We start from the raw sequence: 26823 nt of genomic DNA on the forward strand, positions 1-26823 counted from the left end.
ACTCCAACCATGGGCAGGGACAGCCTCCCCTAGCCCAGGCTGCTCAGGGCCTCATCCAACCTGGCCTTGAACACCTCCAGGGAGAGAGCATCCACAGCCTGAGTAACCTTAGGCTCCAGTCCCTCACCCCTGCTGCTGCAGCTGATGTGCTCCTTAGAGCTCTGCAAGGCTAACTGTCTGGGGATGAGGTCTTGAGCAGCTTGGTCTAGTGGGAGGTGTCCCTGCCCATGGCAGGGGGTTGGAACTGGATGAGCTTTAAGGTCCAACCCAAAGCATTCTGTGATTCCATGAAATGAAACAAAAAATGAAGGATTTGAAGGTCTTCACTTCCATGGAGGTGAGAAATGTTCCACTAGTGCTCCCAACCTGCTCTGCTTGGGTATCTCTTATCAGCAGTGTGCCCAGGGGGGCAAGAAGGCCAAGGGCATCCTGGCATGAATCAGGAAGAGTGTGGCCAGCAGGAGCAGGGAAGTCCTTGTGCCCTGTGCTCAGCACTGCTCAGGCCACAGCTTGAGTCCTGTGTCCAGCTCTGGGCTCCTCAGTTCAAGAAGGACATTGAGAGACTTGAAGGTGTCCAGAGAAGGGCAACAAAGCTGGGGAGGGGTCTGGAGCACAGCCCTGGGAGGAGAGGCTGAGGGAGCTGGGGTTGCTTAGCCTGGAGAAGAGGAGGCTCAGGGGAGACCTTCTTGCTCTCTACAACTCCCTGAAGGGAGGTTGTAGCCAGGTGGGGGTTGGGCTCTTCTCCCAGGCACCCAGCACCAGAACAAGAGGACACAGTCTCAAGCTGTGCCAGGGGAGGTTTAGGCTGGAGGTGAGGAGAAAGTTCTTCCCAGAAAGAGGAATTTGCACTGGAATGTGCTGCCCAGGGAGGTGGTGGAGTCCCCATCCCTGGAGGTGTTCAAGAGGGGCTTGGATGTGGCACTTGGAGCCATGGCTTAGTAGTCAGGAGGTGTTGGGTGAGAGGTTGGACTTGCTGAGCTCTGAGGTCTCTTCCAACCTCATTGATTCTATGATCAGACACTTCAAGAAGCTCAGCAGCAGACAACTAACCTCCACCTGCAGAAAGAGAACTGAACCTGTGCTGGAGGTTACTGCTCTGCACGTTGCAGAGGCTTAGAAGAGCTCCACTGCTGCCTGGCACTGCAGCTATGCAAAGTGCCTTCCCACAGCTCCTCTTTCAGACAGCACCCAGGACAGAAATAGCAAGAGTAGAAGGGGAGGGGGGGGGAGGGAGAAAAAAAAGGCAAGTGAGAGGACAAAATTCCATCTCTCATCCCTCCTTAGATGCTCACTTCTCATTATGAAGAGACAGAAAGAGAGGGAGAGGAAATTGGCAGCAGACAACTGCTGGGCCTGGCCTCCCAGTCTGCACTCCACAACTGCTCCTGCCTGCCACTTTTGCATTTTTTCCCCCCTCTGTGTTGTATTTGAAACAGATGGGGCCCCTGGCTGCTGTGTTATCAAGTCCCCCCACACAGCTGCACCACTCTGAAACTGCAGAAATAGCAATCTCCTGAATAAATTCCTCCTGCCACTAACAACTGCTTTTCCAGGCTGGAATGAGGAGCAGAGAGGCTCTGGAAAGCTTCCCCCCCCGAGCCCTGGATGGGTTTTCTCCTGCACCACAATGTATTTCTGTGTCCCACAATCACATTCCAGCAGCCTGTGCCAGATGACTCTTCCCCTCTCTCTGCAAGTCCCAGGGATAAAAAAAAATCAGGGCAGCTAGGAGAGCCTGCAAGGAGCATGGAGGCCAAAGGCACAGCAGAGGAGTGCAGCAAGAAGCATTTGGCCTTGATGATCCTGGAGGTCTTTTCCAACCTTATTGATTCTATGATTTCTTAGCCAAGCTTCTCGTGGTGGGAGAGGAAAATGGTCGTGGCAATAGCTCCATGTCAGGAAGGAAGCTCTAAAGGAAGAGCTTAGCATGCTTCATAGAAGCATAAGGTTGGAAAAGACCTCAGAGCTCATCCAGTCCAACCTCTCACCCAACACCTCCTGACTAACTAAACACCAAGTGCCACATCCAAGCCCCTCTTGAACACCTCCAGGGATGGGGACTCCACCACCTCCCTGGGCAGCACATCCCAGTGGCAAATTCCTCTTTCTGGGAAGAACTTTCTCCTCACCTCCAGCCTAAACCTCCCGTGGCACAGCTTGAGACTGTGTCCTCTTGTTCTGGTGCTGGGTGCCTGGCAGAAGAGAGCAACCCCCAGCTGGCTCCAACCTCCCTTCAGGGAGTTGTAGAGAGCAAGAAGGTCTCCCCTGAGCCTCCTCTTCTGCAGGCTAAGCAACCCCAGCTCCCTCAGCCTCTCCTCACAGGGCTGTGCTCCAGACCCCTCCCCAGCTTTGTTGCCCTTCTCTGGACACCTTCAAGTCTCTCAATGTCCTTCTTGAACTGAGGAGCCCAGAACTGGCCCCAGGACTCAAGCTGTGGCCTCACCAGTTTCTGCCAGCTCCAACTCAATCAGCCTTCAGCAAACCTTCCCAGCTGATGGCTTTTTGCTGTCCTGGCCACCAACAAGATGCTAGGAACCAAGTCTCAGCTGAAGCCTGCTCCTCACCACAGCTTTGCAGGCTGCCAGCTGGCAGCCACAGCCAGCATCAGCCTGAGTGTGCAGATCCTCTTGTCCCAGCCCATGCTCCTGGGGTTATTCACAATCACTTATTCAGCATCCCTGCTGCCAGCCTCCCCACGGGCCAGACACACCAAGAGATGGCCCAAAGGAAGAATGACCCAAAATAGTCACAGATGTAGTTAGCTCCTGGCATCCCAGCTCAGCCCAGGGGCATTCAGACAAAGGCTGCAGTGCTTTGTGTGCTTATCTGGGAGCCCTGCAGACAGCTGCTAGCTCGGATTTCCATACAGACAGCTCCAGCAGACCCAAGTGAGAGCTAGGAGGAGGAGCCAGATAATACCTGATCTCTATTTGCATGTCAGCAAGCTTTGTCTGGCGGCTCAGCCAGCTGGTGTCTAGGTAGACATGCTTAGCCAGGGGCACAGCAGGATGCCCAGTGCCAGCAGGGGCCCTGTTTGCCTGATGAGAGAACAGCTTTTGCTCCTCAGAACAAGCCACACTCCCCTAGCTCCCCGTGTGGTGTGCCTCCCAACACAGACACCACCAACCTGAACACTGGGAGCCTCCTCTCCCCCTCCCTTCCTCTTCCTCCCCTCCCCTTCACTCCTGATCTCTGCTCTGCCATCCCCTCTGAGGACAGGCAGTCTGGGTTCACCTGGGACCAATCCAGTGCTCAGCTGCACAGCTCACAACCAACCACCCTGAAACAGCAATCACAAACAGAGAGGGAAAGGAGTGGAGGGAGGGAAGGTAAAACATTTAGGAGCCTACAGAGGAAATCTGCCTGGAAAGGATGGAACTAAACCTTCACAGAAGCTTGAGGGTTCTGCCTGGAAAGGATGAAACTAAACCTTCACAGAAGCTTGAGGGTTCTGCCTGGAAAGGATGGAACTAAACCTTCACAGAAGCTTGAGGGTTCTGCCTGGAAAGGATGGAACTAAACCTTCACAGAAGCTTGAGGGTTCTGCCTGGAAAGGATGGAACTAAACCTTCACAGAAGCTTGAGGGTTCTGCCTGGAAAGGATGGAACTAAACCTTCACAGAAGCTTGAGGGTTCTGCCTGGAAAGGATGGAACTAAACCTTCCCAGAAGCTTGAGGGCTTCTGCTCAGTGCTGTCCTCCACAGTCCAGCCCCAAATCATCTCTGCACCTGTGTGTGGCACAAGTGCCAATGCAAACTGCAGCCAGGGGAAAGGACTCATTTGCTTTCCAGGCCCTTCCCTTCAGAGCACACAACAAAGGCAGTGAAACATCTCAATGCTCCCTGCAAGCAGGGATTAACCAGAGCCTCAGGTACCAGCAGGATTTGCCCTCTGGAAGGAAAACATGACCAAAAAGAAAGAGGGTGGGGGAGAAAAAAGGGTGGGGGGAAAAAGAGGTCTCATTAGGATGTTAATGAATGCAACATCATTAACACTAAATTACTGGCTGCAAAGTTAAACACAGAATCTGAGCAGACTTTGAAGCAAGCCAAGCAAGCTAACATGGTGGCATCAAACAAGGAGGTCAAGCATTCCCCCTGCCCCAATTACTGAGGCAGGAATCCTCGTTGTTATGGGATGGCATCAAAAGGAATTTACTGTTGCCTTTACGGTCTGCATTCACCCTTGGAGTGCTACAGTTATTCAAACCATTTGGCACGCCGAGCCTGCAGCCACAAAGGAGCTTTTGTCTCTGGCAAAGCAAAGGACAAGACAGGCAAGGACAGATAAAAATAAAAGGAAGGAAGGAGAAGAGACAGAAGATGACAGAGCAAAGTAGCTGGAAGGCCACACTGGAAGGAGCACCACACTGGAGAGGTGAGGTGGGGAGAGAGACCTCCAGAGATCATAGAATCAATGAGGTTGGGAAAGACCTCAGAGATCATCCAGTCCAAAGAAACTCCTTGAAGCAATGGCAAAGTCTGGAGCCCACTCAGGGAAAGAATTGCACTGCCAAGGGTGAGCCCAGTCAGTACCTCTCAGGGGCTCTGTGCTGAATGCCAAACAGCAGAGACAGGCACAAGGATGCTCTCAGGCAGCCTCCCTGCGGCACTGTCGCAGCTGCAACCCTCCTGCGCTTGCACCAGGTCGGGAGGGAGCCTCAAAGCTCCTCTTGCCCACCCCCTCTGCAGGCAGCAGGGACACCTCCAGCCAGCTCAGGCTGCCCAGGGTCACACCGAGTCCCAGGCAACGCAGAACCTCCTCCTCCTTTGATGCCAGGCACCCAGTGCAGCGAGCAGCCCCGAGCTGTGGGGCACCAGCCCATCCCTCACACACACAGCAGTCTGTTTGCATAACCAAGGCACCCAAAAAGCAAAGGGGGGAGAAAAAGCAAGGGAGCTGTAAATGAGAGCACTCAGGTCACTGCAGTAAATCACAGCCCTTAACTTCATGTGAAAGGAGGGAATGTTGGGCTACCATAGGACCCTCAAAGAGTCCTTTGTTAGGGTGGAGGCCTGGGCATAAATACCTTCGGGATGCCTAGGGGAAGGAGGTTCAGAAGGCAAAATGCCTCTGAAATGCTGTTGCCTTATCTTACCACATCTCAGAGAGTAAACAAAACAGGCTGAAAGAAATGGAGCAGAGAAAGGACTGATCCCTGAGGTCCCTTCCAACCCTCACCAAGGGATTGGATGTGGCACTTAAGGCCATGGTTTAGTGGTCAGGAGGTCTTGGGTGACAGCTTGGACTTGATGACCTTTGAGGTCTCTTCCAACCTTACTGATTCTATGATTAACCTCTTTGTGCACAGCACTGAAGAGTTTATCTCTGTGCCATGCAATGGGTTGGTTTGGAAGGGACCTTGAAGACCATCCAGTTCCAACCCCTCTGCCATAGGGTCTAGGGGTCCCTTCCAACCCCACTGTGCTGCTGTGGTGACTCAGGGCAGGAAGAAAAGGATTTCAGGGAACAGTTTGGGTTGGAAGGGACCTCAAAGATCATCCAGTCCCAAGCCCCTGCCATGGGCAGGGACACCTCCCACCAGCCCAGGTTGCTCAAGGGCTCATCCAGCCTGGCCTTAAACACCTCCCAGGGCAAGAGCATCCACACAGCCCTCCAGGTGAGGTCTCCCCAGAGCAGGGCAGAGGGGCAGGATCCCCTCTCTCCATCTCTGGGCACACTGCTTTGGATGCAGCCCAGGCCATCAGGCTGCCAAGAGGATACAGTCTCAAGCTGCACCAAGGGAGGTTCAGGCTGGATGTTAGGAAGAAGTTCTTCATAGCAAGAGAGATTGGCCATGGGAATGTGCTGCCCAGGGAGGTGGTGGAGTCACCATCCCTGGAGGTGTTTAGGAAGAGAATGTGGATGGGGTGCTTGGTGCCATGGTTTAGTTGATCAGATGGTGTTGGGTGAGAGGTTGGACTGGGTGATCTCAGAGGTCTCTTCCAACCTGGTTAACTCCATTCCATTCCATTGCCTTCCTGTGCTGCCAGTGCCCCTGGGCAGGCAAAGCTCAGGATCCACCCTCAGTGCCCAGTGCTGCCTGAGCAGGCTCTGTTCTCCCTGGGGAAGCAGCAGGGAGGCTGTGCCCGTGGAAGGGGAGTTCAGCTGGGTTCCTCTCACGTGCTCTCAGGCTCAGTCACGTCATGTGCTGATAACCATTCCATTTATAACACACAACAAAGCAGCAGCCTCTCAGGAGGGTGTAATTAATGTGGGGATTCAGTGGGAGACAACTGCTGCAGCCAGTTGGAAGGTCTTTAATTATAGCCCCGGCAGGGCTGTGTCAGAGAACAGGGTAATTCAGGCCTCATTAGAAATGTTCCCATTTCCCACACAAATATTCATTTTTAGAGAGAGAAAGGGGAGGGGAAAAAGAGAGGGAGAGAGAAAAGAGCTGCTGGATGTGCCCTGCCCTGTGCAACGCTGCAGTGGAGCCAGAGCTCGCTGCTGCCTGTCTCAGAGCCCTCGAGGAGCCAAGTGCAGTCAGTTCTGCACCCAGCAGGAACCACTCTGCAGGAGAGCTGTTTGCCCCTCTCAGCTGCTTGCACCAATTGGCCCCAAACCTGCACCATTTATTTGGTGCCCAGCTCTGGGACCCCCCCCAACACAAGGGAGACATGGACCTGATGGGGCAGGTCCACAAGAGGCCACAAAGATGATCAGAGGGCTGCAGCACCTCTGCTGTGGGGACAGGCTGGGAGAGTTGGGGCTGTGCAGGCTGCAGAGGAGAAGGCTGCAGGGAGACCTCAGAGCTGCAGTTCAGTGTCTGAAGGGAGCTGCAGGCAGGCTGGGCAGGGACTGCTCAGGAGGGCTTGGGGTGGCAGCAGCAGGAGCAATGGTTTGAGACTGGAGCAGGGCAGGGTTAGGTTGGGCACCAGGAGGAAGCTCTGCACAGGGAGGCTGGGGAGACACTGGCACAGGCTGCCCAGGGAGGGGGCTGAGGCTCCATCCCTGCAGCCATTCAGGCTCAGCCTGGCTGTGTCCCTGTGCAGCCTGCTCTGGCTGGAGCTGTCCCTGCTGTGGGCAGGGGGTTGGGCAGGATGCCCTTGGAGGCTCCCTTCCAGCCTGGTGCAACATGTGAAGCTGTTAGCAGACACTAAGGATATTCTTAGGATGCCCTCAGCCTCCATCAGCTCTGCAGCTCAGTGCCTCTGTGACTGCTTGGTTCTGCAGGGCTTTTCCAGCTGGGAACTGTTTACCTCTAGGAAACCTTTAGCCCTTAAGCTGCCCTAACTGCCTGCTGCTCCAGGAATGAATTCCACTGTCAAGCTCCAAGGCTCAGACCACAAAGTTAAACAAATGTTTGCTGCATTGAAAGGGCAGCATCTGCAGGTGACAAGCACCACAGCATCCTTCTCAGCTGCCACTTCCTGCTGCCTGCCTGCAGGCCAGAAACAACACAGGGGTGCTGCAGGGATAAAAGTGCACCCAGGGGTTGTAAAAGCAGCTCAGAAGCACAGATTCTGTTTCTCACTTCTCTCACTGCTATCCCTTTTCTTTAAGAAGAAAGGAAAGTCCCTCCAGCTCCCTGAAAGGAGGCTGCAGGGAGGTGGGGGGCCCACGGTGGGCTTGGGTTGCTGGTTGGACTGGATGACCTTTTCCAACCCAAACAACTCTGTGATTCTATTTCCAACTGCAGCAAACACACAAATCCAGCTCCTTGTGAACACTGAGAGGGATGAATGGATAGCTGGACAGACAGTCAGAAAAATGAAGTCATTAGGACTCAACACAGAGCAGGGGAAGAGTCTTTCAGGAGCCCACAGGGAATGGATTAGGAATGGCTTTAATGGTCTAATCCACTTTGCTTGCAAGAGGCCTCCCATAAACAAGGCTGGGGTGCATGTTAAATAAAAGCCCCATGAAATTTTAATGAAAAGCAACATGCAGTCACAGAAACTAATCTTGCAAATGGCATCATCCCACAAGTAGCAAATTTCACAAAGCAGGAGGCAGAGTGAAACAGGAGTCGGGAAACCACCTCCTGAAGCTGCTCTCCGCTCAGCCGCCGCTGACCTCCTGCTCTGCCCTGGGCAGAGCCCTGAGCAGAGAGCCCTGAGCCCCCTTAGGATCACAGAACTGTCAGGGTGGGAAGGGACCTCAAGGCTCAGCCAGCTCCAACCCCCTGCCATGGGCAGGGACACCTCACACCACAGCAGGTTGCTCACAGCCACCTCCAGCCTGGCTGCAAACACCTCCAGGGATGAGGCTTCCACCACCTCCCTGGGCAACCTGTGCCAGGCTCTCACTGCCCTCATGGGCAACAACTTCTTCCTCACCTCCAATCTTAATCTCCCCACTTCTAGTTTTGCTCCATCCCCCCTAGTCCTATCCCTCCCTGACACCCTCAGAAGTCCCTCCCCAGCTTTCTTGTAGCCCCCTTCAGGTCATGGAAGGCCACAATGAGGTCTCCTGAGAGCCTTCTCCTCTCCAGCCTGCACAACCCCAACTCCCTCAGTCTGTGCTCACAGCAGAGCAGCTCCAGCCCTCTGTTCCTCCTCGTGGCCCTGCTCTGGACACTTTCCAGCACCTGCAGATCCTTCCTGGCACAGAGGCTCCAGAACTGGATGCAGTGCTCCCGGTGGGGTCTCACCAGAGCAGAGCATCACCTCCCTGACCCTGCTGGCCACACTTCTCTTGCTGCTGATCTTTGTGCTTCTCCAGGACTCTCTAGCCCGAGTTGTTATTTCTATGTGGCCTTCAAGTTGGTGAGCAGAAGCTCAACAGGCTCCTGTTTATCAATTCAGCCAACTCCAACACCCCAGAAAGCAGACAAATAGTGTAACTGGCACCCCCAGGGGTGCAGGATAATTGCAGTAAATCCCCTGAGTGCCACTCCTGGAGAATTCTCAATGGGGGAAAAAAGACAACAAAGAATGAAACACTGAGAAAAGAAAATGAGCTGCAATAAACTGGAGGGAGAAGCAAAGGCAAAACAATGTACTGCTGCAGAGAAAGCACAGCACACAGGCATCTGCTCTCACTTCCTGATGAATTTGATTCTGTCTGATGCTGCAAGTGATCTGCATCCACCCAGACCCCCTGCAGGGACTGACTAACACCTGCAGAACCAGCTTGCTGCCTGCCACTTGCTAAAGGAGAAACAACCAACCCCAAAAAGATGCAGGGAATGCTTTGGGTTGGAAGGGACCTTCAAGAGCATCCAGTTCCAACCCCACTGCCACCACCAGGGACACCTCTCACCAGCCCAGGCTGCTCAAGGGCTCAACCCGGCCTTGAACACCTGCAGGGAAGGAGCATCCACAATGGGCACTTAGAGTCCAGAAGGCCAATGGCAGCCTGGGCTGCATCCAAAGCAGCATGGCCAGCAGGTGGAGAGAGGAGATTCTGCCCCTCTGCTCTGCTGAGACCACACCTGGATGAGGCACTTGGTGCCACGGTTTAGCTGAGCAGATGGTGTTGGGGGATAGGTTGGACTTGAGGGTCTCAAAGGTCTCTTCCAACCTGGTTAATTCTCTTCCCTTCCCTTCTTTGTTGCTTGCTTTATCATCATGCCAAGTGTGGCTGCAAGGGCTTGGGAGGAGCCCTGCTGTCCTCTGAGGCTGATGCTCTTTGGCCACGCCACACATCCCATTGTCAGTGAGCCTGAAGAGGGGACACGCACTGAAGCACGGCTGGCTCTGTTTGATTTGTCCTGTTGGGGTAATCAATCAGGCCTGATGACGGAGGTGGGAGGCATGGGCAGGGGGGAAGGGCAGCTGAGGAGCACAAGCTCTGCTTTCCAGAACAGAAGGGGGAAATCATAATTTATTATCTGCCATCCCTTGCAGAACAGATGGAAACCACCACCCTTGCAAATGTGCAGGGGAAAGGCTCTTGGAAGCAGGCTCTGCAGATGTCCCTTCTCCCCCTATTTTTTTTTTTTTACATGCTTTGAAAGAGTTTGAGGCCTTCCTTGTCACAGGATGGGTTGGGTTGGAAGGGGTTCACTAACACCTGCAGCACCAGCTTGTTCTCTCTCTCCCTCTCACTTTCTAAATGAGAAAGAACCAACCACACACACAAAAAATCATGGAAAGGATTGGGTTGGAAGGGACCTTAAAGCTCACCCAGTTCCAAGCCCACCTCCCACTAGATTGGATTGCTCAAGGCCTTGAACACCTCCAAGGAGGAGGCATCCACAGCCTCCCTGGGCCTCCTGTTGCAGTGTGATAGTCAGAGATAAACTGCTCAGTGCTGTGCACAAATAGGCTAATTATAGAAGCATAGAATTGTCAGGGCTGGAAGGGACCTCAAGGCTCAGCCAGCTCCAACCCCCCTGCCATGGGCAGGGACACCTCACACTACAGCAGGCTGCTCACAGCCACCTCCAGCCTGGCTGCAAACACCTCCAGGCAGGAGGCTGCCACCACCTCCCTGGGCAGCCTGTGCCAGGCTCTCACCACCCTCCTGGGGAAGAACTTCTTCATAGAATCAATAAGGTTGGAAAAGACCTCAGAGATCATCAAGTCCAACCTGTAACCTTCCTCACATCCCATCTGAATCTCCCCACTTCTAGCTTTGCTCCATCCCCCCCAGTCCCATCCCTCCCTGACACCCTCAGAAGTCCCTCCCCAGCTTTTTTGTAGGCCACCCTCACTGGGAAGAATTTCTTCCCCATCTCCAGCTTCTCTGAAGCTCCTCCAGCCTCACTCCCCTATGGAACCTCAACCTTACCCCCATTTCCTTTTGCTCCTGCCCAACTCCCGGCCGCAGAAGCCTCCCTGGCAGGCATCTTTGCCCCCAAATGTGCAGAGCTGATGCAAAATGAACACTGAAGCCCTGCTCAGTGCAGATGCCCTCTTTAGAGAGCTGGCATTTCTGGTGCAGGCAGAGCCCTCCTCTGCAGCCAGGGAACAGCAGAACGGAAGTCATCGGCTGCCAAGCAGCACAAGTTGTGCAGCGATCCCCTCCAGCTCTCTGCCCACAGAGCATCCCCAGGGGGAAAAAAAGAGTTACAGCCAAGGCTCAGCTTGGCAGCAGTTGCTTGAGGGTTGGGGTTTTTAATTTATTTAAGAAAAAAGAAGAAATCTCCATTTAAAGTTTCCTTGTTCCCAAGCTGTGCAGAGGATCTCTGCCCCTTTACGTGAGCGGCTCCAGAAGGTGGATTCGCGACAGGGGGTTGGCAGCGCTGGGATCTTCCCAGCAGACTCCCAGAAGCAACCAGGTTGGAAAAGACCTCAGAGCTCATCAAGTCCAACCTCTCCCCCAGCCCCTCCTGACTAACTAAACCATGGCTCCAAGTGCCACATCCAATCCCCTCTTGAACACCTCCAGGGATGGGGACTCCACCACCTCCCTGGGCAGCACATCCCAATGGCCAATTCCTCTTTCTGGGAAGAACTTTCTTCTCACCTGCAGCCTAAACCTCCCCTGGCACAGCTTGAGACTGTGTCCTCTTGTTCTGGTGCTGCTTGCCTGGGAGAAGAGCCCAACCCCCACCTGGCTACAACCTCCCTTGAGCTAACACCTCTGGCAACACCACTGGGATGGGTCAGCAGGATGTGAGAGTGCTTCAGGTAGGGTGGGAACTGGAAGGGCCTCCCCTGGCACAGTCTCTCCTGTGAACATGAGTAGCTGTGAACTCACTGCAGGCCCTCCTCAAGCACCACTCTGCTGAAGCAGCTCATTTGCTCCTCTGCTGCCAGAGCTGCCATCAGCACAGCACCTGCAGCTTTGGCCAACTTCTCTGTCCCAGCTCAAGTCTACCTACCAGCTGCTAAGGCAGCTTTCTTCCCAGCAAGCCCCAAAAATGCTCAGCTGGGAACTGAGTCAAAGCCTACTCCAAATGTCCTTCCCAGAGTAACATTTTCACTGATGGAAGGGAACAGCTCAGCCCTGCTCTGGTGAGGCTGGCAGCTCCGGGCAGTGCACGTGGAGCTGGGCTCAGCCTGACACAGAGGAGCTTTGTTGGGAGCTCTGTGTATCAGCTTTACCATTTCCACCCTTAGGCTGCTCATCTCGTGTCCAATGCCGCTCTGCCACACTGAAATCACTTTGATGCCAGCCAAAGCTAACAAAGTACCTGGACAATCAGACTCTGCCACAGAAAAAAGCTCTCTTTCCTTCTCCTTAGCAGAGGAAGCCTCTGAATGCCGAGGTGTTTTGATACAGCACTGTGCAAAACCCAGCAAACCAAACCCTGCCTGCACCAATGCACCAGATGAGTTTCTTGCCTTCAGCAGCAGCAGGGATGATTAAAAGCAGAGGCTGAAAGCCCCTAGGGAAGGATTTCTTCTGCTCCATCTTCCCCTCTCTAATCCTTTTAAAGACATCCTCATGGTTTGCCTCTCCCACCCAGAGTGTCAGCTCATCACCCTGCCTCCAGTCACCAGGGGTAACACAGAGAGGTGCACAAGAGAAGCAGCTGAGGAGCACTGATCCTCACCAGCTTGCTTGTGCTCCCTCTCTCCACCACTCACAAACTGCCTCTGGGTTGTGGTTTTTTTCTCCAGAGCAAGCAATTTTAGCGACAGAACAATAAATTGGTGCCACCTAGTGGGGTTCAAACTGCTCACCTGGACCACAGCCTCCAAACCCTACCTGTCTGTGATCAATGACCCTTTACAAATGCCCAAGTGAAATGGAAAAGCAGAAACAGCTCCACCTGCCCTCCCTGCAGCACAGGCAGCTGATCAAATACATCCCTAAAACACAGAATAAACCAGGCTGGAAGTGACCTTTGAGATCAGCAGGTATCATAGAATCAGTCAGGGTTGGAAGGGACCACAAGGATCATCTAGTTCCAACCCCCCTGCCATGGGCAGGGACACCCCACACTAGATCAGGCTGGCCAGAGCTTCAGCACCATCTGAGCAGCTAAACCATGGCACCAAGTGCCTCGTCCAGGCTCTCCTTAAACACCTAGAGAAGTCTTCCTCAACTTCTACAACCTGCAGGAGCAACAAATGAAGACCAGTGGCTGCCTCCAGCATCAGCAGAAACTCCTCTTCAGGGCTGCTGAGTGTGCAGCCTACAGCTCTGCACTCACAGTAAATGTGGGGGGGAAAAAAGAGATATTGTAACTGTGTGCTGATTTCTTTCTTTGCTCCAGCCCCTCTGCAAGGGCATCAAGAGCATCTATTTGCTGTATGAAGGCAAAAAGGCCTGCAGCCATCTGGGAGGTAATGCAAGCAACCTTCCCAGGAGCTTCCCCACATCTGCTCAGATTTGGGATCGCTGCTGTGTGCCCAGGGCTACATCTAAGGGAACACTTCCCACTGCCTTTGTTAACACCTTCTGGAGAAGGCTTCTGCACATCTGAGGAGGGAATTCCACACCCTGGATACCACAGAGAGGATCTTTTCTCTCTGCAGGGGTTGTTTGCCAGGCTACCCCTTCAGCCAGCCCAGGGCAAGGATGTCCCAAGATGCTGATGGCGCAGTAAGAGCACCGATCCCCAATGCTGGCACTGAGCTCAGGTGTGCAAAACCTTTTTAATTGACCCCCCATCTGCAAGTGCAGGTAGGTTAAAGTGCCTCAGGAACTGAGGCAAAGTCAGGCAGGGATATTTATAGCCCTAATCCATTTGAAGTGCTGCATTCCCAGGGAATCAGCAGCACCGCTTCCACTCACCGCCTCAGCTCCATTCTTCTGGTCCCACTACTCATGGCAGGCCTCCAGAGAAAACAGGAGAGAAGATAAAACCCCATTTACCTGATAAGAAAAACACCTTCCTCTTCTCTTGCAAGGCCCTCCTGGATGCTTCCCAGTAAATAACAAATCCCAACTGCAGCTGCAGCCAAAGGGCTGCAGAAATGCATCACTAATGCAGGGCCCCAGCACACCAAGTCAGTGAGGGTGGGAGTTGCTATTTTTAAGCCACAGCTCTTCTTTCCATGGACCCATTTAGAGGCACACAAAAAGCTTCTGAACGTGGCACTCCTCATCCTCCAGACCTGACACTGACTGCAAGCTGGCTACCCAGCCAGGAGGGCAAGGAACATGCCAGGGGAAAGGGACTTCTCATTCAGCCTGCAGGTTCAACAACCTATTTAGCAGGAACCTAACTGCTTCAGAAAACAGCCACATTCAGACACTTCAATGCCCTGAAAGGTCTCTTCTGGCAGGAAGGAATCCTTTAGAGCGAGGGTGGGGAGAGGCTTGGAGTGATAGGAGATGGAATGGATTGAAGCACCATGGGGGTCTTGCTTTACAGGACAAGAATTCGATCTCTTAAATCTCACCATCAGGCTACAAGAGTTGAGGTTGTTCAGCCTGGAGAGGAGAAGGCTCTGGGGAGACCTTAGAGCAGCCTTCCAGTACCTGAAGGGGCTACAAGAAAGCCAGGGAGTGAGTTTTTGCACTGGCTTGTAATGATGGGATGAGAGGGAAAGGATTGAAGCTGGAGAAGGGCAGATTGGGAGTGGAGATGGGGAACAAATTCTGGACAGTGAGGGCTGGGGAGACACTGAACAGGCTGCCCAGGGAGGCTGTGGATGTCCTCTCCCTGGAGGGGTTCAAGGCCAGGCTGGATGGGAGCCAGGTGTGCTCAGCTGAGTGGCCTTCTCCCTGCACTGCCTCCTTCTTGATGGGGCTCAAACCAACTGAGCTGACACTGTCATATGCTGCACCTTGGGATGTGTCCACTGGCATAGGAGATCAGCAGGGAGAGCTGCTCCCTGCAGGCTGAGCCCTCCTGCTCAGCACCAGAGCTGCTAGTCAAGACCTTCCTCGCTCAGCAAAGCACAGCTCAGACCCTTGGGGAGCTCCTGGCTAAAAGGCTTCTGCCAAAGTACTTCTGCAAGTACTGCTGAGGTGATCAGCACAGCCTGGCTTGGGAGCAGGCTTCCTGCTTTGGAAGGATGGGGATCTAAATCCTGCTAAAACCATGAGGGTGGTGAGAGCCTGGCACAGGCTGCCCAGGGAGCTGGGGGAAGCCTCAGCCCTGGAGGTCTTTAAGGCCAGGCTGGATGAGGCCTTGAGCAAGCTGTGCCAGGGGGAGGTGTCCCTGCCCACGGCAGGGGGGTTGGAGCTGGCTGAGCTTGCAGGTCCCTTCCTCCACAGCCCATGCTGTGCAGCCAGGCAGGTATGGGCTCAGCTCAGTGCTGCTCAGGTCTGCTGGTGTCAAGGGGGAAACCTTTCATTCCTCAAGCAGAAGTGTGAGAAGCCATGAAACGTTGAGAGGCTTCAGGGTTCCACCCAGCAGCAGCAGCAGCACCCTTTAAAAGAGCATCTAGCAGGGAAGAGAGCACTGTTTACACCAATCCTCTCTACTTTTCCTTAACCACCCACAGCAAATCATTAGTGGAAGCAGCAGGTCAAATGAGTCAGTGTGAGCAGTAAGGCAGGGCCTGTGTGGAGGGGGGGAAAAAGAAAGCTTCCTCACAAGGCTACTCATTTCCTCTTCCAATTAAATCCTCAATGTGTTCAGCAGGTGTAAAAAAAAAACAGGTTACCACAACTCATTTCAGCTCCCAGCAACACAGAGCTAGGAGCAGCCCTCTGCTACCTGGAGGGGACCCACAAGAATGCCTGGAAGGGGTCTTTTGGTAAGGGTTTGGAGGGATAGGATAGGATAGGCCAGGCTGGAAAAGACCTTTGAGATCATCAAGTCCAACCTCTCACCCAACACCATCTGATCAACTCAACCATGGCACCAAGCACCCCATCCAGGCTTTGAGGTCTCTTCCAGCCTTGGGGATGATGCTGTGACCCTGCATCCCGCAGATGCCACCACACAGCCATGAGTCACTCCCCTCTCCACCCTACCCCCCAGCCTCCAGTACGAGGCAGGGCTGCTCCACATGAAACAGCAGCCCCAAGGGGGCTGCTCCTCCACAACACACTCTGCTAATTCTCCTGCATTCAGGCCCTGCCACTTGAATGGCATGAGAAAAAAACAACACAAACCCTTTGGGGGAACAACAATTGCAATTCCACCACCCCACTCCCTCCTCCCCAGCCCTCCCCCCTCTCCCCTCCCCACCATGGGACTCCTCAGTGCATGCACAATGAAAGGGTGATTAATATGCACAGGCAGCTTGCTTTTGGCAGTGGGGTTTTGGGGTGGGTTTTTTTTCCAGTGGGATGTGAAGAACCACCACCAAGCCACCTCCAAACTCTGAGCTTTCTTCAGCCATTCCCCCCCTCCCAGAGTTTAGTTTTAAGCAGCAGGTTATGCAACACCACCACCCATGAAGGAGCAGTTTGCCAGTGTTGTGTAAACAGCACCCAACTGGCTGCTCAGCTGCTTGGGCCCCATGGAAAGGCAGCCCTGCAACAGCCTAGGTGACATATAATACAACAGAAGGACAGGATTTAGGTTTCTGAGTCTTTGATGGATCTCAAGCTGCAGGTTAGAACAAAACAGGGCTGCATTCAAACCTCCAGTATCAGTCACTGAGGTGTTCTGGCTGGGTAAAGACCTCCAAGATCATTTCACGTCCAAAGCAGCACTCTGCTTCCTTTCTGGTCTCCCCATGTTGAGGTTTCACAGTACCCCAGGGCATGAGAGCCTGGAAGGGACCTCCAGAGATCACAGAATCAATAAGGTTGGAAAAGACCTCAGAGATCATCAAGTCCAACCTCTCACCCAGCACCTCCTCACTACTAAAGCCCCTCTTGAACACCTCCAGGGATGGGGACTCCACCACCTCCCTGGGCAGCACATCCCAGTGGCAAATTCCTCTCTCTGGGAACAACTTTCTCTTCACCTCCAGCCTGAACCTCCCCTGGCACAGCTTGAGACTGTGTCCTCTTGTTCTGGTGCTGCTTGCCTGGGAGAAGAGACCAACCCCCACCTGGCTCCAACCTCCCTGCAGGGAGTTGCAGAGAGCAATGAGGTCTGCCCTGAGCCTCCTCTTCTGCAGGCTAAGCAACCCCAGCTCCCTCAGCCTCTCCTCCCAGGGCTGTGCTCCAGACCCCTCCCCAGCTTCGTTGCCCTTCTCTGGACACCTTCAAGTCTCTCAATGTCCTTCTTCAATTGAGGGGCCCAGAGCTGGACACAGATCATCCAGTCCAACCCCCTGCCAGAGCAGGGTCACCCAGGGTAGTCTGCACAGGTGGGTTTGAAAGACTCCAGAGGAGGCTCCACAGCCTCTCTGGGCAGCCTGCTCCAGGGCTCCTCACCATAAAGAAGATTCTCCTCATGTGGAGGTGAAAGCCTCTGTGTTCAAGCCTGTCCCAGCTGTTCCCTGGCTTATTGCTGTGCACCACCAAAAAGAGCTTGGCCCCCTCCACCTGACACCCACCCCTCAGATATTGAGAAGACATTGATCAGATCCCTCTCAGCCTTCTCCTCTCCAGACTGAACAGCCCCAGGGCTCTCAATCTCTCTCCACAGGGGAGATGCTCAAGTCCCCTACTCATCCTCCTGGCTCTCCCTTGGACTCTCTCCAGCAGGTCTCTGTCTCTCTGGAGCTGGGGAGCCCCAAACTGGACACAGGATTGCAGCTGTGGTCTCAGGAGGGCAGAGCAGAAGGGGAGCAGAACCTCCCCAGCCCTGCTGGCCACACTTTTCTTGCTGCCCCCCAGGACCCTCTTGGCCACCAGGGCACTTTGCTGCCCCATGCAGAACTTGCTGCCCACCAGCACTCCGAGGTCTTTCTCCGTGGAGCTGCTCCCCAGCAGGGCAGCAAAGCAAACTGCAACATTACAAACCCATTTCCTTGCTAATTAACTGACTTCTGCATGGCTAGATTGCATCTTCAGCATCATCTGAATGACTGTGTCACAGGGATGCTTCTGGAGCAAGGGACACAAGGCATGAAGCACCTGGGGAAGGCCACTCAGGTTTGGAGACAGAGGTTTCCTGTTGCCTTTGTACACAGCTACCCCTTTTGATCATTTACCACCTGCTCAGCTACTCTTTCTAGCTGTAACTGACCAGGGCTCTCCCACTTTCTCTTCACCCTGCTTAAGTTCCTACCTCATTTCATACTGGGCAGCCAGGGCACAGCCCAGTGTGGCCTCCACCAGCGCCAAGCAGGTGGATTTCAAGACAATTAACCTACCTGGCATGGCTTTAAAAAAGAAATCAATAACCAATTGTGGAAAGGAGCTATCCAGACCGACAAGCCCCCAACTGCTGGAGCAGGCTTCAGAAGTCATTACTGAAGGAAAAGGAAAATATTTTCATCCAGGACAAAATATTTTTCCCCTGTGACAAAACACTTCCCTCCCAGGACAAAACATTTGCCCCCAGGACACTGTGAAAGTGACAACTCTGCAACACTGAGGCAAGAGTTGATTTCTCCGCATGCCCTCCTGCCTAAGAGGATTTGTTTTGACTCAAACTCCACGGAAAGGTCTCCTCCACTCTGAGCAATTAACCCTTCTGCTGCACCAGGCTGCCCCCAGGGCTCCCAACACAACCCTGCAGATCCTTACCTCTGCCTTGTCGTGAGGTCCAGGATGCCAACAGCTAAGGGCTCAGCTGCCACAGGGCTGCCCCCAGCCTGAGCTTCATTGTCTTGCAGCAGATGTACAGTTCCAGGCCTCGATCCCTGCCAGCAGAAAGAGCTGCAGGATCAGCTTCTGCCTTTCCCTGCTTTTGTGTCCTCCTGTGACCTGGTTTTCAGCCAACTTAAGCCTAGTTCACTACTGACTTCTGTGGACAGTCAGAGCCTCACAGACCTGACCTTACCTTGGTTGTCTGGAGAGGGAGGACACACAGAACCTGTGCTGTGGGAAGAATGCCCAAAGGTAGACTTGAGCTGCAAACATCTCCCCCTTATTTCTTCTTACACCTGAGATCTAATGTTGAACACACAGCAGAGAGTCAAGAGATCTCCAGGCACAAGCAGCTTGCTTTCATCACCCATACCACAGCAGCCTGTTTTCTGCTGGGAATACCCAGGTCTAAACGATTGCTTGCTAGCTATGCTAATTACTCCCTGAAGTGTGATGGCTTCAGAATGTGCATCGCTCATCTCTGGATTCTGCATAACCTGTTCAGAGCAGCCCTGGGTGCATACAGCCCACAGCTGTGCTTCTGCAGAGAAAGCAGCCAAGAGCTCCAAGCAATTGGCAGCTCTTTAGCAGGAGAAACCACGGTTAACTACTCCCCAAAATTAGCTTCTCCACCAGCAGCTGCCTAAAGATCTGAAGTCATCAGGACTAAGAAAGCTGGGGAGGGACTTTTTAGGCTGCCAGGGAGTGACAGGGCTGAGGGGGGATGGAGCAGAACTAGAAATGGGGAGATTCAGATGGGATGTTAAGAAGAAGTTGTTCCCCAGGAGGGTGGTGAGAGCCTGGCACAGGCTGCCCAGGGAGGTGGTGGCAGCCTCCTGCCTGGAGGTGTTTGCAGCCAGGCTGGAGGTGGCTGTGAGCAACCTGCTGTGGTGTGAGGTGTCCCTGCCCATGGCAGAGGGGTTGGAACTGGCTGAGCCTTGAGGTCCCTTCCAACCCTGACCATTCTATGATTCTAAGTCTGCTCAAGCTCTACATTTACCCAAACAGAAGTCCTGCTGAAGCACCTTTAATGTCTATGCTGCTTGTGATATACCAGAAGCAGCCTCAGCTGCCAAAGCCTGTAGGCAAGGTCCAAATAAAATGAGCTCTGCTCATTTGGTGGTGGAGTCACCAACCCTGGCTGTGTGTAAAGGTGGTCTGGAGGTGGTGCTTGGGGGTATGGTTCAGGGGTGGACCTTCCAGAGTAGGGTTAATGGCTGGACTTAGTGATCCTGAGGGTCTTCTCCAACCTGAATGATCTCAAATGCATCATCTACCCTGCACAACTGGATGTGTTTTGGGACAAGGTTTTCTCTCCTTCATCCTTGGAAGGTCTGGAAGCTGCAGGTATCATCCACTGAATGCATGGCAGAGGGGGTTGGAAGTAGAGGATCTTGAAGGTCCCATGGAACTGGATGATCTTCAAGGTCCCTTCCAACCCAAACCTGCCACCTCATCATCCTCTGACAGTGCAAGCTACTGAACTTAAAAGTGTGATGGTGGGGGGAAAATCGTTTTAAGATGAAGTTTATCCTTTACCCATTCCACTCCTTTCAGGCACCTCTACTGTAACCTCAGAAGCACAGCAAAAATATCTCCTCCTGGTCCTGGGTGGCTCCTGCCTCAGCCCCACCGAAGGGCTGAGAAGCTGCCATTTGGCTCCCACGGTGACTTCAAAAGGCAACGTCCCCTAATGAGCAGCTGCAGAAGGGGAAGCTGCCTTTCAACACCCTGAACTGAAAAGGGCAGCACGGCACCACCGCCAAACCCACCTCATTTACATCCCCTTTGCATCACCCAGGGCTTGAAATGCCTTTCCCTAAACAAAAGAAACCAGAGGCAGCACCGAGCTGACCTTCCAATCGGTTTCTGTGATGTTTTCCCTTTAATGTCTCAAAGCTTATTTGCCTGGTGGCTCTTTTTGGTTGTGGGGTTGTTTTTTATCCTCCCCCCCCGCGGCTCCCTCTAGGGCTGGAGCTGAGCTGCGATGAAAACCGACCCAGGGAGACCTCCGAAAACATGCGCAAAGGAGCCAGGGAAGTGGAGAGGCTTGGGAGCTGTAGTTCCTTGCACAGACACACCCTCGGGCATCCTCCCTGCTGGAGAAAGGAACAAATTGGCCTGGAGCACAGCCCTGTGAGGAGAGGCTGAGGGAGCTGGGGTTGCTTAGCCTGGGGAAGAGGAGGCTCAGGGGAGACCTTCTTGCTCTCTACAACTACCTGAAGGGAGGTTTTAGCCAGGAGGGAGTTGGTCTCTTCTCTCACGCAACCAGCACCAGAGGACACAGTCTCAAGCTGTGCCCAGGGGAGGTTCAGGCTGGATGTTAGGAAGAAGTTCTTCCCAGAAAGAGAGATTGGCCATGGGAATGTGCTGCCCAGGGAGGTGGTGGAGTCCCCATCCCTGGAGGTGTTTAGGACAAGCCTGGATGGGGTGCTTGGTGCCATGGTTGAGTTGATCAGATGGTGCTGGGTGAGAGGTTGGACTTGATGATCTCAAAGGTCATTTCCAATCTGGTTAATTCTTTTTTTAATCACAGTATCACCAAGGTTGGAAGAGACCTCAAAGATCATCAAGTCCTGCTCCACCCTAAATCAGCTGTTGTAGGGCACAGCACTGGGGAGACAACACAGACACCATCTTCACACTGCACCTGAAAAAACACTGAGGGCCCCTACTTGGAATTCTTCTTGGGTCAAAGCTATGATGGAGACTTCCAAAGAGAACAGCTTCTCCCACCCTGCTCACCCAGGCATGTGGGGAAGCTTCCAGCACCTCACTACTGGCAAGGTGAGAGTTAGGAGTACCACAGAATCATGAATGGCAAAGCAAATCACGCTGAAGTACGCCTTGCACACAAAACCCAGGGCTTCCAAAGCCACCTGAGGGCACCAAGCAGCCCCTTAGAACTGGGCATTCTCTACACAAACAGCTACCACCAGCTGGGCTCAATGAAGACTAAAAGTGCAGGATGGCCTTTGAAATAAGGAAATAAATTGTGCTTTTGTCTCCTCCTAAAGCTATTTTGCAGTCCCTTGCAGAATGATGGTAGCAGATGCAGTATCCTACTCCTCCCCCACCATCAATTGGTTCTGCTTTCCTGCCAGCCACTCAAGGCAACCCCCATGGCATTACCCAAGGATGAACCAACTCCCCCCCCACCAAGGAAAATAAAGCAACCAACCAAACACAGACCCCCATAAAAACCAACCCCAAACCACCCATACCATTCAGCATCAACAAGAAACCAATTCCTCACAGCCAAGAGCAGGCAAGCCTGACCCTTCAGAACATGCTTCTGGAGACGAGCCAAGCAAAGCAAAGGCACTTTCAGTCTGGAGAGCAGCCCACCAGCTTTAACACTTCCAAACTGGGTGTTTGTGGCATTACCATCAAATAGCCTTTTCAAAATTAAAGGAAATATATGAAAAAGAAGGGGGGGGGGGGAACCCACACAGAGAAGCCAATAATCAACCAAGAAAATAAGCCACAAGCCAACCCACGGGGGAGGGGGGGGCAAAAAAACCCCCACACCAACAATATCAATCAGGTCAGGACTTCCCAAGTTCATCCAGCAAGAGGCTCAAGTTTATCCAAAGCACTGTTGTTCAAGAGCTGAGAGTTGTTGGTATGGAAATGGAGCTTGAGCCATCTGCTGTGGCTGTAAATCAGCTTCCAAACGATGAGATAATAGCAGATGAAATGAAAAAAATCACGGCTCTGGGAGGCCACAGGAACACACACAAAAGGTGGAATTAGGCTAAAAAGAGGTAAAGCCAGGCTTTTGTTCGCAACCCACCAGGTAACTGTTGCTCAGACAGCAGTTTCTGCAGGGATCCTTCCCTAACAAGCATCTCTCCCTTGTCTCCTCTGACACTTAAACCGCTGCAGAGCTAAAGCTGGGGTTTCTTTATTAACCACCATCATAGCTGCTCCCCCTTTTTCACTGCCAGCTCCTCAACACCCTAGCTTCCACAGCAACAGCCTTTCCCTCCCCTCCCCGTCACAGACTGCAGGGAGGTCAGCCGGGAAAATAACACCCAAAAAACCCGGGCAAGCTTGGGGAGACTCAAAGCATCCTTCAGCGTGGAAAGCAGAGCTGATGTGCTGGGTGTGCTGCTCCGACCATAACCAGCACTGCTGCTGCTGCTGCTTTGTTCTAGCTATTTAATATTTTATTTGGGTTTTGTGTTCTCCCTTTTCTGCTGATTTAAGAGTCCCCTCCCAGCTGTGCAGCTCCCCAGGCGCTCTGCACGTTCATCATTATTATTATTGGATAAACATGGATTCGAGTCGGGGCAACAGATGACATGCAGATCATTTTCCTCTGCTAACTTCCATCTATTTCCCCTGGAAAAGGGGAGGAAGGGGGGGGGGGGTGGGGCGGGAAACAGCTTTATTCTTCCCTCCCACAGCTGAGTGTGTGTCAGGGAGGTAGCAGCTATGGAATCACAGAGAGCCTGGCGTCTCATCGTGGTTCAGATAAGAACAGGGATGGTGATCTGAGGGTGTGGCTGTGCCAGATGCAGTGCTGGCTACGGTGAACAACTGTGCTGGCAGTGTGTGTGAGAGTGTGTGTGCCCCCAAATAAAGAGCAACATGGTTTTTAAAGATGATAACAAAGAGAAGCTCTACAGCAGTGCTTGTAGCAGGGGAGAGCTGCGGATCGTTAAGGAGAGGTGTTGTGCTGATGTTAAACAGGTGGCTCGATTTAGCAACAGACTTGAGCACAGTGGTGGCAATGGTCGGCCATGACAGGAGCTGGAATTGAGCCACCAGATAGTAATGGTTACTGTGCTAGCAGACAGAGCTCCGGCAGGAGTAACTGCTCCGGAGGAGAAGGAATCGGCGCCGTAGGAACGAGGATGAGAGGAGCTACGGTAGCTGTGGGCAGAGAAGGGTGAAGAGAAGCTGCTGCGCTGGGGGGGGGTGGGTCTGCAACAGCAGCAACGGGAAGGAGCAGTACACTTGGAAAGGCTGCAAGCACCTGAAACAGGTACAGGAGCTACCCTGAGCCAGCAGCGATCCGGAGAGGAGGGAGCTTTAAGCGAGCTAAACGCGGCACCGACCGGCACACGGGTACGGAACGAGGAGCTGAAAGGGGACTGCGAGAAGGCAATGACAGCTCCGGGCTAACGGCAGCGGGGACAGTGCGGGTGCTCCGGGGCACGACGCTCGCAAAGGAAGAGCAGCAGCGGTTTGATGACCTGTAGCAGAGGACCTGACCGACAGAGTCAAGAACGGGCGCAGAAGGCTCCGGGGAGCCCTTCCCAGCGAGTGCGGGCGAGGACAGCGCAGAGCATGGGGCTGGAGGCTCACCGCTGCCAGCCCTGCCCGGTGCTGCCGGCGGAGAGGCGGTGCCGGCACAGGTGTGGCCGCGACTGCACCCAGCCAGGGCGGGCGGCGCGGCCCGGGAGGCACCGGCACCGCTACGGGCGTTGGCGACCCCGGCGGCTAACGGCCGCTGCCGCCCGGGGCCGCCCGCTCCCCATTGGCCGCTGTCGCCGCCTGCCGCTCCCTTAACGGCAGCGGGGCGCAGCCCAGGCCCCCGCTCCGCCGACCGGGAGCCCCTCCGCAACCCTCCCGCAGCGCCACGGGCATTCTCCCCTCCGCCCTGCTCTCACCCCCGCCTTTCACCGCAGCCGCGCCGCTCCCCTCCCCGCCTCGCCTGCAATCTCTGCCCCGCACATGCAGCGCTCGCAAGAAGGAGGGCGGATGGGCGGGGGCGGAGGCGGACACCGCTGCGTAGCGCAGCAGCATCTTCAACATTCACAATGAAATTGAGGCGACAACGCAAAATCCGCCGCCTCCCCGCGCGGCGACACCATTAGCACCGCGCACGTAGCATCCTCCCCGCTCCGCTCACCTCCTCCTTCCCCATCTCCATTGTCTCGGGGCTCTCGGCAAACCGAAAGCCCAGCCCGGGGGACCGCGGAGCTCCCCGCGGGGGTGAAGCCGATTGCCGCCGTCGCAGGCGCGGACAGCAGCGCCAGCGCGCAGCAGAAGCCGCTCCGCTCGCACCCTTCTCACACGGGCGCCCCCCCGCCGCCCCTCCGCTTTCTGCTGTCAAACCCGCACGCCCCGAGCCATCTTCCCCCTCCCGCGACAGCGAACAATGTGCACCCAGCAGCTGCCCCCGGCACGCACACCGGGCGCGGTCAGCAACGGGGGGGACCCCGCACAGCGGGCTGCCTCGCCCCCCCGCACCCCCCCGGCAAGCCCAGCGGCAGGGCAGGGCAGCGGCGGCAGGGTCCGCCCGACCCCATTGTTCGCTACACCGGGTCCCGATCCTACCCCGCCCCAGCTCCGTGCCGCGCCCCGCCGCCGCCCCGGCCGTACCTGCGGCTCCAAGCAAAACCAGCGTCCAGGGCAGCACGGTGGCCAGCAGCATCGCAGCCGGCTGGGGGAGAGCCGCTCCTCAAATAGCCTTTTCCTGCGGTTCGGCAGAAACGCAGCCTGCTCCTCGCAGATCTTCTTCTCTTTTGCTTCTTTTCTTTCTTTTTTTTTAATTAATTTTCTTTTTCCTTCTTCCCTTCTATTAATTTTTTCCCCCCCGCGTCTCCCTTCTCCGCAGCTCCTTCCCGCTGCCGGCCGCGCTCCGGCTCCGTTACCGCGCGTAGTCCCCGCACCGCCTTCTGCCGGCTGCGCCCCGGCTGCGTCCCGGCGCCGCCGCTCTGACTGACAGGCGGCCTCAGCACCGCGGCCCGGATCCCTGCGCCGCCGCCGGCCCCGCGCGGCGGCCGGCTGGCACCGCCGTATTCTTCCACCCGCGCCCGCCTCAAATAGTACAGCGCAGTCCGCACACGCAGCGGTGCTGGAGGCAGCTCTCGGCCGCCTACGAAACGCGGCGCGGATCGCGGAGCCGGCTCGGCGGCCCCCGGTGCTCAGCTCCCGCGGAGGAGCATCCCTGGGGCAAAGTGGCGGCGGCGCCCTCGGGGCAGTTTGTAGCCAAACGCGAAATGAGGATCCGCTGGCTGCGGGAATCCCGGGCAGGGATTGCCTTGGAGGTCTGGGCAGCACCTGCGGGAAGGCAGGTGGGAAACGAAGAGGGCGAGAGCGCAGCACCAATTCCCTGCTCTTCAGCTGCGATTTTGTTCTGGTTTTGCATGAGGGACTCAGCTCGCTCAGAAATCACAGGGCACAAGCAGCTGCAGGCTCAAACCCAGGAGTTCTGGCAGGCACCATTTTGCCACTGCAAGTGAGGAGATGCTCCCTGGCTCTGAAGCAGGTTGTCCACCTCCTAATAGAATTGTTTTGTTCAGAAGAGACCTCCACGATTGAGTCCAAGCAGCAACCCAACACCACCACAGCCACTAAACCACAGCCCCAAGCGCCATGGCCACACATTTCTTGAGCACCCCCAGGGATGGGGACTCCACCACCTCCCTGGGCAGCTTGTTCCAATCCCTGACCACTCTCACAGCAGAGAAGTTTCCTAATCTCTAACCTAACCCTCCCCTGGCACAATTTCACAGTCACAGATCGCATCTGGCTGGAAGTCAACCTCAAAAGTCATCTTGTCCAACCCCCCTGCAGAGATATCTTTAACTAGATCAGGCTGCCCAGGGCCCCATCAAGTTAGATCTTGAGTGTCTCCAGGGATGGGGCTTCCACCACCTCTCTGACCAACCTGTGCCAGTGTCTCCCTGCCCTCACTGTGCAGAGCTTCCTCCTGCTGTCCAACCTAACTCTGCCCTGCTCCACTCTCCAACTATTGCTCCTTGTCCTATTGCTCCAAGCCCTTCTGAACAGTCCCTCCTCCCCAGCCTTCCTGTAGGTCTCCTCCAGATATTGGAACGAAGCAATAAGGTCTGCCTGGAGCCTTCTCCTCTCCAGACTGTCCTCAAGCCTAACTTTGGGGTCTGTGCTTTATGGGGGAGAGATTTTAGGCCGAAATGTAGCAGTTTTTATTCAGGTGTAGCCTACAGTCTGTGTTTCCATTCTCGTTGGCACGAGAGAAAAGCACTCCAGCTGAGTTACACTTTTGTGTCAAAACATGCACAAATAATTTTGCTTAGCTGGTTAATTGTTGTTGCTGCTTCCAAAGTGAAACTCAAACTACCTGGGGAAGCTGTGAACATGGAAGGACTTCTAATGACACACCAAGGGGATCAGCAGAAAGCTGCCAAGGGAGCTGCTGAAGGGAGCAATACTGGTGTCAGATCGTATTCAAAGGGTGGTTCAACAACAATTTCATCCACCCCTGCCCCTATTTTTCCTGGTAGTGGTCTAAAGGACCATTCCAGGCCAGATATTTCGTCTGTGTTTGTTTTCATTCTTTTCTGCTGGAGAAACCCCTTCCCCCTTCCCAGTTTATGAAGCTCCTCCTCTGGAAGGAGCAACAAAATCACTTCTAGCAGGGTGATTGAAAACATGCCTCCAGTGCTCTGCCTGCCCCATGGCCTCATACTGCATTGATTATCTGCACA

The 26823-nt window shown here is 54.4% G+C and overlaps 1 protein-coding gene across 7 annotated transcripts in view; it reads right to left on the reverse strand.

The window, feature by feature from the left end:
* NCAM1 (neural cell adhesion molecule 1) overlaps positions 1-24879 on the reverse strand; it is a 94843-nt gene extending 69964 nt beyond the window's left edge. For all 7 annotated transcript variants that reach the window (XM_054175987.1, XM_054175985.1, XM_054175981.1 and 4 more), the window contains exon 1: positions 24734-24879. In XM_054175987.1, the coding sequence (XP_054031962.1) occupies positions 24734-24785 (52 nt within the window). In that variant the 5' untranslated portion in view covers positions 24786-24879. The remainder of the gene's footprint in view (positions 1-24733) is intronic.
* Between the last annotated feature and the right edge of the window lie 1944 nt (positions 24880-26823).

Source organism: Dryobates pubescens, chromosome 34 (assembly GCF_014839835.1).
Source record: "Dryobates pubescens isolate bDryPub1 chromosome 34, bDryPub1.pri, whole genome shotgun sequence".
Taxonomy (NCBI): domain Eukaryota; kingdom Metazoa; phylum Chordata; class Aves; order Piciformes; family Picidae; genus Dryobates; species Dryobates pubescens.